Genomic DNA, 21,155 nt, shown 5'->3' with positions numbered 1-21,155 from the left:
AAGCTTTACTTTAATCCACTCCTTAATAGATGGAGACATTCATCCCAACCCAGGCCCAAAGACTCACCCATCCTCCACTAACAGTAACCAATATAATACTATCCCCTTACCATTAACCAAATCCTCTAAATCACTCTTAATAGCCCATCTAAACATATGTAGTATATGCAACAAAATACCTCACATTCATGCTCTTCTGGATGTTCACCAGTTTGAAATCCTCTGCTTAACTGAAACATGGCTCAAACCCGCAATAAAAGATATTGAAATTATCCCCCCAGGCTATAATATCATTTGACAGGACCGCATAAATAAAAAAGGTGGGGGGGTAGCAATTCTCTATAAAGCAGGACTACAAATCAGCAAAATAAACCATAAACTACCCTCAGAAAACGACATAGAAATAATTATTTCTAAATTTCAGCTTAACCACCAAAAATCAGTTAACATCATCTGCACTTATCTTCCACCAGGTAAAAACCATACTATACTAGAAGACCTACTAAACTGGCTTTCCTCAAATCTCCATCAAGAAACAATACTACTAGGAGACTTTAATATTGACTGGAATTCATGTAACAATACCAATCCATCCACCCTGATCAACCTGTATGGCTTCTCACAAGCTATAAACTCTGCAACTAGAAAAAAATAAACTTAATAATAAAGAAAGCATCCTGGACTGGATACTAACAAATTGTCCACAGCAAAACTGTACAACAGGAACCCTCCCAGATGACCTTAGTGATCACTCTCTAATATATATAATTAGACATAAAACAAATGTAAATATCTCTACTCCAGTCAGAACTGCCCGTAGCAAAAAACACTTTGACCAAGAACTGTTCCTAACCGAACTTAAACAATGCAACTGGGAACCACTCAAGTCCCTCCCAATAAATGAAGCAGTAACTTACTTCAATACTACTTTCCTAGCAATCCTAGACCATCATGCCCCAATGCGTTCCATAAGAATGAAAAATAAACCAGCACCATGGCTCACAAATTAGACTAAGAAGCTAATCCTTAGTAGGAACAAATCTTGGACTAAATGGCGTACCACAAAAGACAAAATTGATCGCCAAACTTTTAGGCAACAAAGAAACATAACTAAAAAAGCTGTCCTACAAGACAAAAAGAACTTTTATATCCAACTTTAAAAATCATCCCTTCAGCAACCACAAAACTTCTGGTCTACTATAAACAGGCTTCTATCCCCAGGTAAAATAGTCACACCTAATCCACTAGGCTCCAACCCTGACTGTCCAACACAGGGGTGGGCAAACTTTTTGATTCGTGGGCCACATTGAGTTCTAACATTTGACAAAGGGGCCGGAACAGGAGCAGATAGATGGCATGCTTTGAAAACATCACCTCATTGGGGGAAAAATACACATCTTGGGATATGGAGAAAACATGTGCTTTAATTTCCAATGAAAATGAATAAAAGCATTACAATAAAATCTCTGAATACGAAATGAGTCTTTAAACACTGAAAATCAAATAAATGACCATTTTATTTTAAAGCACTGAAAGTTCTGTTATCCTTCAGGATATCACCATCACTCTCCTCCTGACTGTCTTTTTTTTCAAAAACAGTAGGAGATCCAGATGTACTTGTCCTGTTCCTTTTATTCAATTTGTTTCCCCGGTGCCAAAAGTCAACAATGACCAGTGCAAGGATGAAACAGTTGCAGCAAGTCAGTCTGTGAAGCGTTATATTTGATCTGCGTGCACTGTTTATTTTAACAACATGCTTATCACGGAGACACACACATTTTAATGGGAGCAGTGTTGTTGGTCTCCTTTTTTAGCCAGCGCATCAAAGTCTGGAGTTAGTTTTGTTGTGGCGATCGGGTCAAAGGGTAAAGTGCAAACATGGAGTAATAGGCCTATGCTTCACCTCAACAAAGCCAATATATCTAGAGTGTGCCATCTAGTGAGGAAACATCAGAATTGCAGGGGAAATAAAACATTAACAAGGTTAATTTATTACATTTTTTCAAGTTTGGCGGGCCGAATCAAAACGTTTACCGGGCTGCATGTGGCCCCCGGGCCGTAGTTTGCCCACGCCTGGTCCAACACAAATAGCAAATGCTTTTAATACTTTTTTACTTCTGCTGTACTAAATCTAGCAAATCAACAAAAACCTGATGCCTCCAATTTGCCCAGTACAAACTCCATTCCTCCCCCCTTCCACCTTGAACTGATACCCACCTCCTATATCTCTTCCCTACTTCAAAAATTAAAACCTACTACCCCCTCAGCCGATAAATTACCAGGAGCATACCTCCAACTAGGAGCCTTAGCCATTGCCTACCCAATCTCCATATTGATCAATAGAACCATAAAAGAAGGCACTATTCCATCAATTTGGAAAATCTCACACATTATTCCTCTTCACAAAGGTGATGACTCCACTGAATACATTAACTATCGTCCCATAGCTCTACTGTCTCCATTTGCTAAAATAATGGAGAAATGTATCCACAAACAATTAATTACCCACCTACTCCACTATAATCTCTTAGCTAACTGTCAACATGGTTTTCGTCCTTTCCACAGTACCACCACAGCTTTGCTATCCTTTACCAACTGCATCAACAAAAATCGCAATAATGATATTCTTTCCTCAGCATTCTTTGTAGACCTATCTAAAGCCTTCGACATGGTCAACCATCAACTTCTCCTCCACCTACTAAAGTCACTATCTCTCGATAATTCTGCTATGAACTGGTTTACATCCTACTTGGATAACTGAAAACAAGCAGTTCTCTGGCAAAACCATCTTTCAGAACTCCTTCCCAACTCCCTAGGTGTCCCACAGGGCTCCATTTTAGGTCCACTATTGTTTTTCATTTTTATAAATGACCTTTATCTCTCTATTCCACTCTCTACCTGCATTCAATATGCTGATGATTCTACAATCATTTGTTCAGCTTCATCCCAAACTGAACTTCATTCTCTCACACAAAAATCCTTCACCACTATAGAACAATGGTTCTCCAACCACTGTCTTCTCCTCAACCCAAAAAAAAAAAACAAATTATTGCTCTTTACACCCTTTTACTTGTCTCCCCCTCTTCATTTTACACTTACATCCAACAATGGTACCATTATTTCTCCAGACCCCACCACCAAACTCCTAGGTATTACAATTGACAATCAACTAAAGTTCGACATTCACATAAACACTTCAATAAAATCTACTAACAAAAAACTTGGATCCCTCTATAGAATCAAACATTTCCTGACACCACTAGCCAGAACCACAATAGCTAGAACCCACTTAATCTCTACCCTATTATATGCTTCCTCCATATATCCCAATCTGTCGAAAAATAATCTTAACAAACTAGGTAGATCGTATAATAATATTGCCAGATTTGCCACTAACTCTCCATACAGGACTCATCACTGTCAGAATCTAAAACAACTAGATTGGCTTGAATTACCTCACCTATTACAATTTAACCAACTTATAATCGCCCATAAAGTCCTTCACCAACCCAACAACACCCCAATTCTCTCTACCCTCATAACACCATATTATAACTTGAGGAATCTACGCTCCACTAAAAAAATGTTGATGCACACTTCCTTATCAAATAATTCAGCAGGAGACTCCAAATTCCCTAATTCAGTTTGGAAAAATATGGAATCACTTACTTCAAAACCTTACAACCCTAACCTCTCTCCCACTATTCAAAACGAACTTAAAACATTTCCTCTCTAACCACTGGTTATGCTCTTGTACCAACCCTGACTAACTGGTGTTTTTAAACTATCTGTTACCATCAAAACATAAAATTCTTTCTCAGAACTAGTCATGGACCTATTTTCTAAACTAACCTACCTTTCTTATTTCCTAATACTGTCTTTCCTGAGTACTACTTATCATACTGAACACTTCTATTCATCTTCTTTCAGTGCTTCTTGAAAATTTTATTATACTGAAGATGATTAACTCTTTTTAATGTCATGTACTAATTTTTTGTTTTAAATGTTTTTGTTCTGTATACTTTAATATGCAATATAGAATGTCTTTGAACTTGGAGCTTTTCTCCCCGGGCCTCCACTGAAAATGGACATGTATCCAGTTGGACTAGCCCGGTTAACAAATGTAAAATAAAAATAAATAAATAAAAATAAACATGTATCTGAAATGTAACAAACATGAAAGTGCCAATGACCGGGTGTATGACTAAATATATTTCATCCACTTACACCATGAGATTGTATAATTGTATCCAAAAATACCAGTCTGTCTGGCAATCTTTCTTTGTTGAATTTGAAGTGCAAAAGTTTTCTTCTCAGAAGCACTGATCCTGTTGTAGTTAGCTTCACAGCAACAGAGCAGACAGGCTAAATTCCTTTTTATATCTCTTCCTAAGACCCTCTCCTTCATGCACCATTTACTTTATATTGGGAATCTGTAGCTATAGAAGACACTTAAGGTACACTATTAGTGGAATTTTCCTCATGTATATCTAATTCCTCATTAGTTTTTTTATAATGTTTCTTTGTGTATACATTGATGGCAGCCCGAATATACCTAGTCTGGCTTGCTTCAGTTTATGCTTCATTGGTTATTTAGTCATAATTTTATAATCAGTCCAGTGAAATCAAGCTCAGGGACTTCCATTGCTTTTCCAGCTGTCACTTCCTCTCCAACTCTGCCTCCTCAAAAAATGCTCTTCCTCCATCCCTCTCAAAATAGGCACCATTGAACAGCATCACCATGAAAAAAGTAAGGGATGTTCTCTGGCATCCTGACCAGACTTTTCTCATTTATATGAATACCGCCTCATGGGTCAACACAGTGTAATCCATAATCATATCAGTCTAAAATATAGGCAAACAAGCAAGTAAGTAAATCAATAAATACACGTATAGAATCATAGGATCATAGGGGAACCCAACTAATCACTCTTGTAGACCCTTTCATTATTTGCCATGCTTCCCAAAAATATTTGTCAGGTTTTGGTCCCATAGGTTTTTGTGAGGGTATATATAACTCAGGCATGAGCAGTTGAGCATTTACAAGATACCTTTCTAGAGCAGAGCTATAGGTACCAGATCCTGGATAAATTTCCAGTTTCCAATCCACTGATCCAAGTTGTACTTGAATAGGTTGTTTTTGATGTAATTTGAGACACATCCATCTTTTGTTCTTTTTAGTGAAGTTGCTGATCTAAATATGTGGAAGGCATTATAGTCCTGGACTGCCAAGGTGTTCACCTTGGCTTTGAACCATGTCTTAGTAAATATACAAACATTTGTTTGACAGGGTGAGGAGAACTTGCAGTGAACTGAGTATTTAATGGCTAATCTGGTTGGTGGATGGCAATACCCCCAAAAAAGGCATTACAGGGGTGTATAATGTTTTAGCGAGTATTTGAAAGCCTTGAGTGGACAGGTGCAGGCCATGGCAAATCAGAGTTGTTTGTCAATCATGTCATTCCATACTGAAACAATATTGCTCCTCTTTTGAGTGACACCAAAAACTAAGCTAGGTAATAAAGTGAGTATTTTCTGGTTGTATTGTGGCATCTTCCTTGGAGAAGGTAGAATACTGCTCAGTTCTAGGCTCAGAAGTGCCAAGGACACACAGTCTAAGAGCTCCAACATGATTCTCTTCGTATAGTTCAGGGAGGTGTATCTCAGCCCATTTATACCCACATTGACTATGACTTTGTCATACTGGTACTTATTCAGTTACATGAGTGTGTGAATGATCTGCCAGACCCTGTCCCCTGATAGGCAATTAACCGTAACTCTCTCCTTGCATATTTTGGCGAGTGGGACATAAGTGTACCTCATAATGGAGTCTTCTATGACAAAGATATTTTGCAACAGACAAAATGCAACATGGTATATTCATTATGTAATTTAAAGCAGAAAAAGTAGATATATAAGATAAGATTGATCCTTGTTTGTGTTTTCCTGCTCACCAGAGGCTTTGATGTTTTACATTCCACTTTTCTTGAACTGAAACCATTTATCCACTTTTGACTCAGAGCAGAAGATAAAATATGTTGAATATGAAGCCATGGTTTTCTGACCATTTAATGAGTAATAATGTGACTTTCCACAGAAAAGAAACTGGATCACATAATATCACAGCATATCTACTTTAATACAACCAAGGCTGATGCCCACTCTTGCTATTACATAACACTTGTTTTCTTTCTCCACTTTTAATATTATTGTTTTATAATGATGCAGAATGTAGTAAATTTGCAGAAAGGTTACTAGCCTGCTTCTGCCTTTTTATGAATTGTTTTGATAAGTTATGTGTAATTATGTTCTATGTCTATTTTTGACACTATCCCCTAATTAAAATATGAGAACTTACATCCTGAGGATAATGGCATCTGTACAATCACATGTCTAGATTATTCTGAATGTGCAGAGCCATTATACTTATGACAATGCACTATAGCCAGAAAGTTTGAGGCTTGCAATAATAACAGATGCATTAGTGTCCTACTCTATTGAAAAATAAGTTAATATATCATTTCTGTACATTACAGAATTGTGCAATATGCTGGGTATCTCAGAGTAACAGGATACAAATGAGTCCAGTCTCAATGATGAAACTAAGTTCCAAAAGGCTTTTTGTTAGCTGCATACTATAAAAACAAATTGAATGCCCCAGCATTAAATAGGTAACACACTCAAAAAAATGCATTCACCAACTGAGTTATGGCTAGTTAGGAAACATTTAAAAATGTACAGAAATAATTTGTTTCATTCTGATTACTGATTTTTGAAAATCATAGTTTTTATTGATTAAGTAATGCTACGATCTGTAATGTTCAATCAATAATCATTATTATCATATTGCACAGCATCACAGACCAAACATTTAAATTTCACAACAGCATGACCACACAAACACAACTCAAAACATTAAAAAAATAAATAAATAAAATAATTTTTCAACATGATAGTCTACCACCTGTATACCCCAAGTGCTGTAGTTCTGCCTCAGCACACCTGATTTCTAAATCTAATACTTCTACAAACTTGGAGAATAGCAGAAAAAATACAAGCTCACCTTTTAACTTTACATTGAAGCTCGGACCTTAGAAAACCTATTTGATATCTTGCAACCAAACACAGTTAAAAAAAAGAAAATACAGCTTAGCAGTGCAAGCAAGTACAGAACTAATGATTGCAGTCATTTGTCTCAGTGGCAGACAGGCAAGGTGTCATTAGATACTACTGGGTGACCTGATTTCAGGAATGGACTCAGGATGCTGGTAAGACTGGCCACAAGGGATATAATAAAGCAGTTAGTGGCCTGTTCTCGTATCCTATTGGCAAGTCATAGAATGGTTGGCTATCTTTGTAATCTCTATTGGAGACTAGGAGTCTTGCAGTTCAAGAGTATAATTAGGGGAGAGATGCAGCATCCATGATATAATTATAAATCATTCCTGTTTAGATATGTGGCTAAGGACTGTATACAACTTCATGACGGCTCCTGTCACACATCCACAACTCTTCATAGGATCCCTGCTCCTCATTTCTCACAATTTACTGGCAATGCTGATTACCAGAGTAGTTGTTGGTCAATCCTGACCATATATGAGCAGGACTGCCAGAAGGTATCTATAGGGGTATACAGCAAGGGAAAAAAAAAGGTGAGAGGAGAAAAGAAAAAAGTCTAGTGAAGGAACAGTTTATTAGAATACTACAAATTGTGGCTTGAGATGACATTTTTGATGCAGAAAGGAAGAGGCTGGAGGAAGTTTTTTTTTTTTTTTTTTTTTACGGACAGGTACCCACAATATTTGGTTAATGATATAAGTAGAGAAGGATTAAACTATTAATCACTTTTAGGTACTGGTTTAAGTAAAGAAATTGTGAAGATAAATGAAAAGAAGTTGTTTTGAGAGAATTTTAGTCCTACAGTATGCCCCCAGGTCAGACAAGGCTAAGAATTAAACATTTTTAAGACTAAAGACTATTTTAGATATAGTAGATATATTAAGAGAAATCCCCATGATTTGTTTACAAGACAGTTTTAAACATGAAGAACTTATTAGAAAAAAAAAACAAAAATAGTCGGTTATCCTGCAGCATTAATATTAATCAAACCAATAAAGAACCCGTAAATGTAAAAATTGCCGATAGTGTTCCAACACATTGTTGGGTGGAATATTAACTTTGAATACTTTACTTAGTTCCAGTCACCCAAGAGAATGGGAACTGTTGCAGAGTAGGTGTTATATGTATATATATATATATATATATATATATATATATATATATATATGCATATATATTTATATATATATATATATATATATATATATATATATATATATATATATATATATATATGGTTCCCATTTAGAAGCCTGAAACATCATAAGCCTGAAAATCAAAATCCTGAAACCAAAAGCCTGAAAATTCAGAATCCTGAAAACTCAAAATCCTGAAAGCCCAAAATCCTGAAAGCCCAAAATCCTGAAACTCAAAATCCTGAAAACACAAATAATGCTAATATTCCAATACAAAGACACTAATATCTACCAACTGACCCTAACCCTAACCCTAACCCTAAGGTCCGTCACTATCGCACACTCACCTGACCTGCCCTAACCCTAACTCACTTAACCCGCCCCTAACCCTAATTTCTTTCACTATCGCATACTCACCTGCGCCCTAACCCTAACTCACTTAAACCGCCCCTAATCCTAACATAAAACCAACCGCTCACTTACCTGACCCCAACGCATGACCTAACACCATAGGGCTAACAATAGCAAAGCCACAATGACATCAGTATGTCTATTTTGTGTTTTCAGGATTTTGAGTTTCAGGATTTTGGGCTTTCAGGATTTTGGGCTTTCAGGATTTTGAGTTTACAGGATTCTGAATTTTCAGGCTTTTGGTTTCAGGATTTTGATTTTCAGGCTTATGATGTTTCAGGCTTCTGAATGGGAACCATATATATAATATATATATATATATATATATATATATATATATATATATATATATATATATATAGATATATATATTTCTAAATGTGCTACATGGCCTAATTTTTACACAAGAAAGACTGAAAGGGATCTAAGAACTAGAATATATGAGCATAATTACAATATATCTGGAGTAAATGATACACTGCATTATATAAACACACTTTTAAAATGTATACATTTTAAGAAATTTAATTTTGGTATTTTAGAATAGGTTACACAAGTCTGGGTTGGGAAGGATTAGAGAATAAAGAGTTGCTATGGCAACTGGCATACTATTCCTCCCAGGAATTAATGCAACTTTAACATTAGAGAATAGAGTTGCTATGGCAATTGAGATTGAATGTCACTACTCCTCCCAGGAATTAATGCAAATGTTTCACTTAATTCATTAATTAAACGCAGGGCAGCAATGTTTTGACATGAAGTAACCTGTCTTTTTATTTCTTTATTTTATTAATGTTTCTGCTTACTGTTATATATGTTTTCACTGACTCACTAAATATTTTATATATTTATGATATTTCTGAAGTTATTGAATGCATTTATGTGTTTTTATATTCATTTGTATTTATTAAGTAATTTAATGGTTATGGCTCTTTAAGAAAATTATGTCTATTGAAACAGTGGATTGCACATGGCAAAAGTTAATTTAGATGAAGTCCATTTTGAATATTGTTAACAGGACAAAAAAATTCAAACTGTGTCTTTGTTTTTACTAAAAGTTGGTATGTTATATGTATTTGATTGGCTGGTGTTTGGTTTTCACATTCACATCTGAAAGGGTACTGTTTTGGTGGGGTTTTTTTTTGTTTCATTTTGCAGTGCACAATGCCAGGAGTATACAACAAGGGAAGACGGGGTGAGAAGATCAGTTGAGGGAACAGCAGTAGACTGGAAAAGGCATGGGGAGATGTGCAAAAATAAATAGTAATGATAATTGTAGTGAAAACAAACTGACCGTCAACAAATGGTGTAGAAACCTATATACATTGCTTAATTTCTCCAGTTATTCCTTCTCTGTACAGCATTAAATGCATGTGTTTTTCCTGGTATTCCTCAAGAATGTACAAATAGCTACGTTTGCTTTATTACATGGTATATCAGCTTTGCTATAGAATTAAGATCTAGGTCTGCAGACTGTCTAAATAATATTACTTATGAAATGAAAAACAATGGCAAAAAATACTTTTTACTTTCAGAAGGTGCTGTCTTCAGAGGAAAGTGATGAGTAACTGAACAACCAAAGTAATGAAAAATGAATTTCATTTAGGATATTAAGTCCTAATTCACCAACAAACTTTGAAACAAAAGTATAATTTATTGCATGGGCTATACTGACATCACAGAACATAACGAGCAAAGACAAGTGCTGTTAGACACACACACACACACACACACACACACACACACACACACACACACACACACACACACACACACACACACACCACAAGAAAAGGAAATGTACAGCTGAGTGAATGTTCAAAAAATTAAAAGCAATACATGTTAAATGCCCACAAGCATGTGCAGCAACTAAAGTTATGCGATTCTAAATCATTAAAAAAAGAGTTGTGCATGAGTTGTAAAACAGCAGAAGAAAATGCTAATAGCCAAATATTATGTGATAGCTATCTAAAGAAGAACTCTGCAATGATGACACAAATTCATCGTACACAGATGATGAGTAATAGGAGCAATGCAATGTTCACTGTCTGAGTTTTACAAATTTATTTTTCGCTTCCAGAACTTTAGAGTGCACTGCATTACAGAACCGTGTCTAGAATAAACCAATGACTCAAGCAACACAGGAAGTTCAACTACAGAGATCAGTGATAATTATGCCGAACTTTTTGAGGTCATTAATAAATAAATGCATACAGTTGCAGTATTCTCGTTCCAGGATACCAACATTTTTGTTTAGAATAAACAATTCTTAGACTCAAACTTAGACTCAGACTGCTAGATACTGTCAAGAACACAGGATTTGCATATAAAGATTCAAAGAAAATAAGATCAGCGATTTAGACAAAAGCCATCGTGACTTTTGTCTTATTTCTGCACTTCACACAAGCACCAGCATGATTTCGTTTTCTGCCAGTTATGGAATGAGAAATAGAAAGTTAAAAAAATCAATAGGAAATAAAACTTATGCTGGACATGTAAGAATATCCCCAACTTTCAAGCAATTTATTTAGTTTTATATACTGGCATTTATTTAAAGGGATAGTCTACTAGGGCAGTAAGAGCCCATTTTCAGTGGAGACCCGGGGATAAAGGCTCCACAAAAAGCATAATCAGAAACACAGAAGAGGGATTAATATTTGTAAATTTCTATAAAAAACATGCACATGGGGAAGTAATTAACAGTTAGTTAAAGTAAAGGTAAAGCAAGATTTGGCAAATAGTTACAATTAAAACAAACATGAGTCATATGTAGAAAGGCTAACGCTGTATAACACTTCTGCAATAAAAGAGTAGGTTACTTTAGTCACGTTTTAAAAGGCGGTGGATTGGTGGAAGTGCAGATCCAGATAGAAAAGAGATAGCTTTGTATAGAACTTTTGAATGATGCAAGGCTTTGGTTAGACATAATTGCTAATGGTAGAGCATTCCAGGCTTTGGCTACAGAAAAGGTATAAAGAAGCTGCTTGGCTGATAAGTTAGGCTTGTGCACCTGGAGAAGGTGTTGACTTTCATATCTGAGAGACCTTTTTGGTAGACAGTTGCCAAATAATGAGGACAGGGCAGGGCAAACTAAAAGTTTACAAATTAATTTATGAACATTTGTTAGTCGCAGGTAGGAGAGATAGTGTGGGAGTTCAGTACAGTGATGGGTATGATGTTTAGCATTTGTAGCAACCTTGGTGACTTTGTTATAACACATTTCAAGCTTAGTTTTTAGGGAGGATTGTAGATTAGTAAGTAATGGAATTGAACCAAAAGAAGAAGTGTATGCAATGCTTTAAAAGAACACCATAGAATGATTGTAATGCTTAATTATCAGTTGCTATATTATAATAATCTCTACTGTGCATAAAGTGTTGTGTGTGATTTTGTGTGTGTGTGTGTGTGTGTGTGTGTGTGTGTGTGTGTGTGTGTGTGTGTGTGTGTGTGTGTGTGTGTGTGTGTGTGTGTGTGTGTGTGTGTGTGCAAGAGAGAAAGAGAGAGAGAGAGAGAGAGAGAGAGAGAGAGAGAGCAAGAGAGACCAATTTGTTTGCAGTGTAATTTGTCACATTTGGCTTTACCTTATTTGAAATGAAATTCCATGCATGTATTACTGATTTTTGAAAACTATGACATTATAAAGGCAATTAAACAAGTCTCTAAAGGAGCAAGTACTCAGATTGCAGTTCATTCCTGTATATTCAATAACTTATTTGCATACCACATGTTCTGCTAACACACCAAACAATCAAACTGGACATAAAGAAATCACAGTTTTACATAAAAAGTGAAGACAAGAAATATGAAATTGCAATTTAAAAAGAATCAATATAAAAATAAGGAAAGTATTAGGATATTAACATCATTCTGTTGTAATGTCCCTAAAGAAAGCAATGTGCAAATAAAAAAAGTTCGATCACTGCAAAATATGAAATATTCTCTAATTATAGTCCCATTTCTTTTGAGATTAAATGTGTACAGCACATTTGTCAATTCATTATTAGTTAATATGTAATATCTCTTATAAATCAATGTCAAGTTCAAGGTCAGCATCATCTGGTAATTACTATATCCCACAAAAAAATCCCATCACTTTTCAGCTGTTTTTTTAAAATGAGGTACATCCCATAGCTTTCTGTTGGAGAAGATAAAATGAAACATTGCTTGCCACATAATGTGGCTGCATGCACCAGATTTTGATGACAAACCGGAGGCACTAAAGGAAAATTAACTTCAGCTAGTAGCAAAAAATGCTCAGGCAGTAATCAAATTTTTATTTATCACAACAGTGTGATAGATTAATTTTAAATTTCTAGCTAGTTGCTTTATGAGTCAGAATACCCGATGATGTATGATAATGAAGACAATTAGCAAAAAATCACATAAGGTATCATAGATGTCTACAAAAGGTAGCAAAAGAAACTGTAAATATGTTGAACTTTTATTATCAATTGGAAATGTTTAAATGAAAAAAAATATATATAAAGTCAATTTAACTTTTATACCATGGGTACAAACATAGTGATTTCAAACACAATCCAAAATAAGAAATGAGATTCTAGGTGTAAGTACAAATCTAATATTATATATGGACAAAGCCATTGGTTGACCTTGTCATCTGTACTCTTTTCTTTAACAAAAGAATGTCTGTAATTGCAAAGAGTTCAATTTTATACCCTGCAGATGTTCACACTTAAAGTATTTGTAGCTGATGTTGACTACTGTGAACTTTTGATTAATGCCTTACATTATATTGAATTTTGCCATAAATTTTGTATCAGGTATAACGTGCCCTCTTCCAATCATTGCAATAATGATATATACATATATATAGGTACTCACAGGCAAACTGAATGGTGGATTCATGGCTAATAATGCTGCCAAATGCATTACTTGTTAAACACTGATATCTTCCAGTATCCTTAATGTCAGTTGGGTTACTGATGATTAAACTTCCTTGAACCAAACTGTACCGGTAGTCATTTTCCATATCCAGAATTGTTCCGTTTCTTAGCCATCTGCAAATAAATTCAGCAACTATAAATCCCTTTAATCATATTTACTTATTAATGTAGTACAACTGAGAAATAAATGCACACACATACAAAGCTCCATTGCGTTGTTTTTTTTACATTTCATTGCAGCTGACAGAAATATATTTAAGTGAGATCACAATTATGAATTGCAGTAGGAATAGTGTGGTGAAAAAGGTTTTATTGGCCAGAGTACTTATTTCAACATTTTTGTAAAAATAGATTTACAAGAACAGCAACACAATCTAAATGATGCAGCATGACACAACAGTTAAAGAGGATGCAAAGAGAAAGAAGACATTTTCTTCATTTAGTCTTCTCTTTCGTATTGTTTTAGAAAGACAATATTACAGGGGTCTGTCGTCTTCCTTAGTCTGTCTACCTTTAGCTGCCGAATAATCATTTCTGCTTGTTTTGAATGGTTGAAGATGGCACAGATCATTAGTAAGAAGAGCTATAAAGTGAATGTCTAACAATTACTTGATGCAAAGATGATATTGTTAGGCTGACATCTGGACCCCACTGTGCAAATGGAATAGATCTGCTTTAATTAAGTAAGTGTGGGGAAACAGCTCTTCTTTCCCAGTCTGTCACATAGCCTGCACCTTTGCTGACACACAGGGTGATAGCTCTTCCACATATTACCACATATTAATTTTCCACTAATAATTAAACTTTGAAAAAAAACATTGCCTGCTTTACTAAATAAAACTGGAGTGCAGCATTATTCTGCAAGAAATATATATATTTGCACAATAAGGTTGCCCTTGCCATGGAACTACAGGAAGGGCAGCAATTTTAAGGATTTAAAATGATGTGAATGTCAGAAATGAAGGGAATCGTACTTCACAACTATGAATGCTGTCAGATCTCTGACTTGAACAAGTAAGATCAGTATGTTGTCAAGTTAATAATGTTAGTCTGTTCATTGACAGAGCACTTGCCACCAGACTGAATAATGACATCTGTGCTCATACATGTATCGTATGATAGCTTGTGCTAAAGTACAGACCTGTATTGCACTGTTCAAAAGCAGAGAGAACAGCTTCCCTTTACACCGAGTACTATCAAACTGTTTAGAGTGCTAGTCACAGTATTTAAAATAGATTCTAGATGTTAAGTAGTACATATCTGGACAAGTTTCTTGATAAGGGAATAGCATATCGGTCAGGTCTTTATTGTCTGTCTATACTCAGAGCGAATGCAAGAAAATACAGAGATTACTTTACAAAAAAAAAAATTAAAAAACAGGAGTCTAAACCAGCAAAAGAGGCTACACATTTCCTCTTTCCTAACAATTATAGGTTCATAGGTAAGTATAAATCATTTCCCTTTTGGTACTTGAATTCAAATATCCAATTTGTTAGACTGGCCTTACCCATCCAGTGGTTGATAATTATATATTACCCCTAATTAGAATAACTGGGATCATACCATAAATAATTTGAGGGAACCCATTCATAAGATAAAGTGGTTAGGAGCTGCCTGTGTCACTAAGTAGTTTTCTTTGGGACATTTTTTTAAGATCACTTGGGATATACAAAGAGCTGAAGTAGTACAAAAAAAAAAAAAAGACAGTCTATGAACTACAGGTTGCTAGATAAAAAGGGGTCTATATTATATCATCGAATGCTTAAAAAAGTGAATGATGAATAATCGATCCCATGTAAGTGAAAGCTTACAATTTCGAAAGCTCAGAACAGCTTGGAAAAAAATCGGTTACAAAAAAAAAAAAAAAAGAACAAAAAAATTGAAAAAATACATAAAGTGGGGGCTTTGCCCCCCTACACCCTCTACTTAAATATACCAACTCCGAGATCACACTACAGTGCCGAAAATGGCAAAGTAACAGAAGCAGCCAAGTGAATTCTTTCCCTGGGAAAAAATTTGCTTAAAAGTCGCTTCGCTATTTTGCCTTCTCGTTTTAAGTTCAACCAAGACGTATTCGATAGAATATGTCTTCACTCATCTAATAGGAACCTGATAAAAAGCACAGTAATGCAGCAGAATTTTAATTGTGAGAATTTCTGAAGGCAGAAACAAAGATGACAGTACTTTAACAAATGAAGCTGATATGCATTCAGCTTATGAACAGGAAAGCAGAATTCAGAAAAGTGATGCCTCATTGTGTAATAAAATACCAAAGTACCTAATGATTCATAAAGATCCCTACACAATATGTTAAGATACTGTAAATGGTCTTAATCCACTGTGAATCCGCAGTACATCTTTTCACTGTGAAAAGGTATCCCATGCCAAATTTCTAGGTGTCCTCATAACCATCACTGAACAGTTTAAGTTTGATATTCACCTACAAATGAATATCAAGAAAACCCACCAGAAGCTTGGTATGCTTTACCACCACAATCGCTACTTCACTCCCTCTACTAAGTTTGTTCTCTCCACTATATACCTCATTCCTTCCCTTTTATATAGTGCCCTATTTCTTACTATACCTACAATCTTCTCTAAAGACAAAACTCTCTTCCTGTTAAAATAAAATGTCCAAGTTTGCTACAGGCTACAAATCCTCCTCCCACCACTGCAATGCCCTTCACAAATTAAATTGGCTAGAGCTCCCCAATTATCTTACTGATATTCGACTCACTCATGCTCACAAACATATCTTCAGTCCCTCTGTTTCCCCCTCCATTGTCTCCTCTCAAAATGCATCTACCCGATAGACTTCTGAGATCCAGTAACTACAACCTGATTGAGCTGCACAAGCCTGCCCATTCACCTGACAAAGATCTACTATCCTTTTCTCTAGTGCGGCTTTGGAACTCCCTGCCACCTCTTACTCACACTATCCATAACCACTCTACCTTTAAGACTTTCTTCAGTCCCATCTCATATCCCTCTGGGAATGTTCCTGCTCTCACCCCACATAACTCCCCTTGGCATTATACCCTGTTTCTCACTCTCCCTCCATCTCTCTTCTCATACCTCTCACTAAGCTACTGTAACTCTTAATCCTCCTTTCTCCCCACCTCCTTACACTCCTCATACATTACTTCTTCATACTATTCCCTCTTTTCTTATTTCGACACTTAACCTCCTGTCCCCCGTCTGTACCCTGCTATAACTCTTGTATGATACTTATGCAAAGCTCCTTTGCTTCTACTGTTATATTTCCATTGTATAAACAAAGGTATTTGTAAATATTTACAAATGCTTTCTTAAATTTTCTTTTAAATTTCTTATCTAAATTATATTTTAACACTGCATTACTCATTTGTTAGGGATTTGTTTAAATTGTATGATGTCTTACGGAGCTTTTCTCCCTGGGACTCCATTGAAAACAGGCTCTTCTCGGCCCAGTGGACTATCCAGGTAAACAAACTGTAGATAAATAAATAAATAACTTAATAAATAAAAAGATGCGCATGACACCCCCTCCCCCTTAGAACTGCACACAGCTTAAGAAATATTACATCAGCTGTGCACAGGCATGTTTTAACCATGTATGTTATGGAACCAAAACTGCATGTTTACATCCAACTTCAGGCATCTTCCAACCCTGATGATCTATTGCCTAGCTTACAGAGCTCATTAGCAAGACCAGTGGGGAAAACACTCTTTTTATGGTACTAGATGTCCTAAAGTTCATGAAATGTCCTCTGGTGCAGACAAATTTGCTGACACAACCATTATTCTATCTGCCTTCATACAGTGGTGCTCTCAAGCTCCCACAAATGGGAGCTCATATAGCAACAGATTTCCTCATTACACATTATGGTAATGATCCTTGCTCTGCAGAGGTGTCTAACAAATGAAAATCTCTTTTGAATCTTTGAATCACTGCTTGGCATAAGCATGGATCACAGTGCAGCAGGGAAAAGCTACTTACTAAGGTATGTGAGACACATCAGACCTTGCAAAGTAGTTATTCCCTGCCACCTTGTGCTCGGGGTCATTCCACATAGCGACTGAGTCTGTTGCTCTTGTGTAGACATTAAACCAGTGTTTACTATGCATACTTTTATGCCCTTCAAGGAATATAAAATTATTCTGTACTTCACCTGTCATTATCATTAACCATCTCATGCTTATTAAACACAGAGTGCTAATGTAGTAATGTTGTTGTGTGCTATCTTTATGAATAGTCTGGTAATACAATAATGGCTTTCAGACAAAGCCATATCAAGAAAAAAAAGCAACAGATATTGTAATACCCATTTCAAGAATGGAAAATATTGTTGAACAGCAAAGATAAGTTACTCAAAATATATCAAGCAAAATTTAGAAGTGTCCTCAGTGTATTGAAGCTGCTTCTATACAGAGGCCATATGGTCACATATTGTCAAGTGGGTAGTTCACAGAGAAAACTGCATTGTTTTCCAACATAATGAGTACCAGGCTTATGGGTTTACATGGTCATACAATAAATGCCTTATTACTTATTTATTGACTGGATATATCCACTGGACATAGCTGACCCTTTTCTAGGACAACTTAGGAGTACTTTCTGGTTTAATGACTTGCTCTGGGACACATAGCAGGAAAGTGAAGGTGGAAGGAATCAAACATGGTACCTTGGGCACAGGAAACAGCTCTTTAATAGTGCAGAACTTGAGTCCACTTTGTTACCAGTGAAGAGCTGCATAACTATAGTTGATGTAATGCATCTGATTGCACCCATACTCCCTTTTTGCTGATGTATTGTTAAGCTATCAAACACCAGCGGGGGTCGGGGGTTAAGACATTCTTTTTTTCATGGTGGGAAACACCCTGCTCACACAACCTTCCTTCTTCCTACCCTCACACTGCGATGATCCCAAGCTCCAAACAATGTTAGCTTCTACAGCAAAAAAATTCATTCTTAACATATTAGAATAATTTTTTCTTACTCTGCTTTAAACCTCAATTCTGTCCACTAAATTATCAATTGCAATATAACCAGATCTTTGAACTTATTAAGTCAATTGTGCTTTTTTGATTGTCTAACAATACACTGCAAAACAGTAGGAGATAAACACAAATGAATGAATTAATAAACAAATAAACTCAAGAATGAATAAATAAACTCCAGAACAGAATACCTATATCCTTAACTGCTGACTGCCACTAAGATATGTGGTTAGAGTGTAGAATTAAAATACCATTACAGAAATAAAGAAGAGATTTGGAAGCAGTTATGTACCTCTTGGACTTCCCTAGACTCCCGTTTCCTGAAAAAAAATCTGTTTTTATATAATAAACAAATTATTTATTTTACTACAATCATAAGAACTGGAAATTGTAATACTGCAGTAAATGACAGTGTACTATGCTAGTTTACTCGGACACTGAATACTACTCTTAGAGTGAGCAATTTAAAAACAGAAGTTCATTGCATGCCTCAATCTGTACTCCTGCACACATTTCTCATTTGAATTTCTAATTTCTTTACAGTCCAATAAATAATTTTGCTTCAAAGAATTTTTTGTTTCAATACTGACAATCCATGATCTTCAGAATAGCAGTAGTGGTTTTCTGAACAAAATCTCCATATGGTGCATTTTGTGGTCCTCCCTGAATCTCTTATAAAATGTTATTCCTGTTTTACAGCTCATTTAAATTTGTATTGCATACAACTGTAGGTTGTTGCACACATTAACACATCAGCCAGTGTGTGGTTTCAAACTACTGTTTCTAAACTGGATCACATCTTGCCATTTTACTTTATTACCATCCACTTACCGTACTCAAACCACTCTCTTCCTAGCAGTACATGCTATCAGTGATTCTTATGATAGAACATATATACAAAGGCCATATGCAATTCAGAAATCCTACAGAAAATCCACAGTATGGTCCTGTAAGTCATTAGGTATCTGAAACTGTACAGATATGCAGTGTGCATAATAGCTATGTAAATGAGGGCAGATGGCCTTGTTCATGATTTGCTAGTAGGTCAGAGTCTGATATTGCCTTGTAAGCGAGACACAGATAACCTCTGTGCAAATAACAATTGTGCATTAGATAGTGCAAAGAAGAGTTGATTGGGACTGCGTAAGGTTAGTGTTTACTAAATGTAATAAAATTAGTTAGAGGCAATCCCAGACAAAGCTGTGTATATTTAGATAAAGGTTTACACTTGCTTAGTTTTTTTGTCATGAAGAGTCCCAGTGCTCCTATATACAAGAGACTAAGCATGGGTTATTCACGCTAAGTACGTAAATACAAAGGCATTATTGTGTATATTTAGATAAAGGTTTACACTTGCTTAGTTTTTTTGTCATAAAGAGTCCCAGTGTTCCTATATACAATAGACAAAACATGGGTTATTCATGCTAAGTAAGTCAATACAAAGGCATTATTGTGTATATTTAGATAAAGGTTTACACTTGCTTAGTTTTTTTGTCATGAAGAGTCCCAGTGTTCCTATATACAATAGACTAAACATGGGTTATTCACGCTAAGTAAGTCAATACAAAGGCATTATTGTGTATATGTAGATAAAGGTTTACACTTGCTTAGTTTTTTTGTCATTAAGAGTCCCAGTGTTCCTATATACAATAGACTAAACATGGGTTATTCACGCTAAGTAAGTCAATACAAAGGCATTATTGTGTATATTTAGATAAAGGTTTACACTTGCTTAGTTTTTTTGTCATGAAGAGTCCCAGTGTTCCTATACACAATTGACTTAACATGGGTTATTCACGCTAAGTAAGTCAATACAAAGGCATTATTGTGTATATTTAGATAAAGGTTTACACTTGCTTAGTTTTTTTGTCATGAAGAGTCCCAGTGTTCCTATATACAATAGACTAAACATGGGTTATTCACGCTAAGTAAGTCAATACAAAGGCATTATTGTGTATATTTCGATAAAGGATTACACTTACTTAGTTTTTTTGTCATGAAGAGTCCCAGTGTTCCTATATACAATAGACTAAACATGGGTTATTCACGCTAAGTAAGTCAATACAAAGGCATTATTGTGTATATTTAGATAAAGGTTTACACTTGCTTAGTTTTTTTGTCATGAAGAGTTCCAGTGTTCCTATATACAATAGACTAAACATGGGTTATTCACGCTAAGTAAGTCAATACAAAGGCATTATTGTGTATATTTAGATAAAGGTTTACACTTGCTTAGTTTTTTTGTCATGAGGAGTCCCAGTGTTCCTATATACAATAGACTAAACATGGGTTATTCACACAAACTAAGTCAATACAAAGGCATTATTGTGTATATTTAGATAAAGGTTTACACTTGCTTAGTTTTTTGTCATGAAGAGTCCCAGTGTTCCTATATACAATAGACTAAACATGGGTTATTCACGCTAAGTAAGTCAATACAAAGGCATTATTGTGTATATTTAGATAAAGGTTTACACTTGCTTAGTTTTTTTGTCATGAAGAGTCCCAGTGTTCCTATATACAATAGACTAAACATGGGTTATTCACGCTAAGTAAGTCAATACAAAGGCATTATTATTTTCAGATATTATGGATGAACATAGCT

The 21,155-nt window shown here is 35.5% G+C and overlaps 1 protein-coding gene across 8 annotated transcripts in view; it reads right to left on the bottom strand.

The window, feature by feature from the left end:
- Window positions 1-21,155, bottom strand: part of CNTN5 (contactin 5) — a 5,719,910-nt gene that overhangs the window by 2,780,121 nt on the left and 2,918,634 nt on the right. For all 8 annotated transcript variants that reach the window (XM_044072706.1, XM_044072701.1, XM_044072707.1 and 5 more), the window contains one exon: window positions 13,509-13,684. In XM_044072706.1, the coding sequence (XP_043928641.1) occupies window positions 13,509-13,684 (176 nt within the window). The remainder of the gene's footprint in view (window positions 1-13,508; window positions 13,685-21,155) is intronic.

Source organism: Protopterus annectens, chromosome 5.part0 (genome assembly GCF_019279795.1).
Source record: "Protopterus annectens isolate FY-2018-M chromosome 5.part0, PAN1.0, whole genome shotgun sequence".
NCBI lineage: Eukaryota > Metazoa > Chordata > Ceratodontiformes > Protopteridae > Protopterus > Protopterus annectens.
The sequence above is the reverse complement of the archived record's forward strand: the minus strand, read 5'-3'. Positions and strand labels throughout refer to the sequence as shown.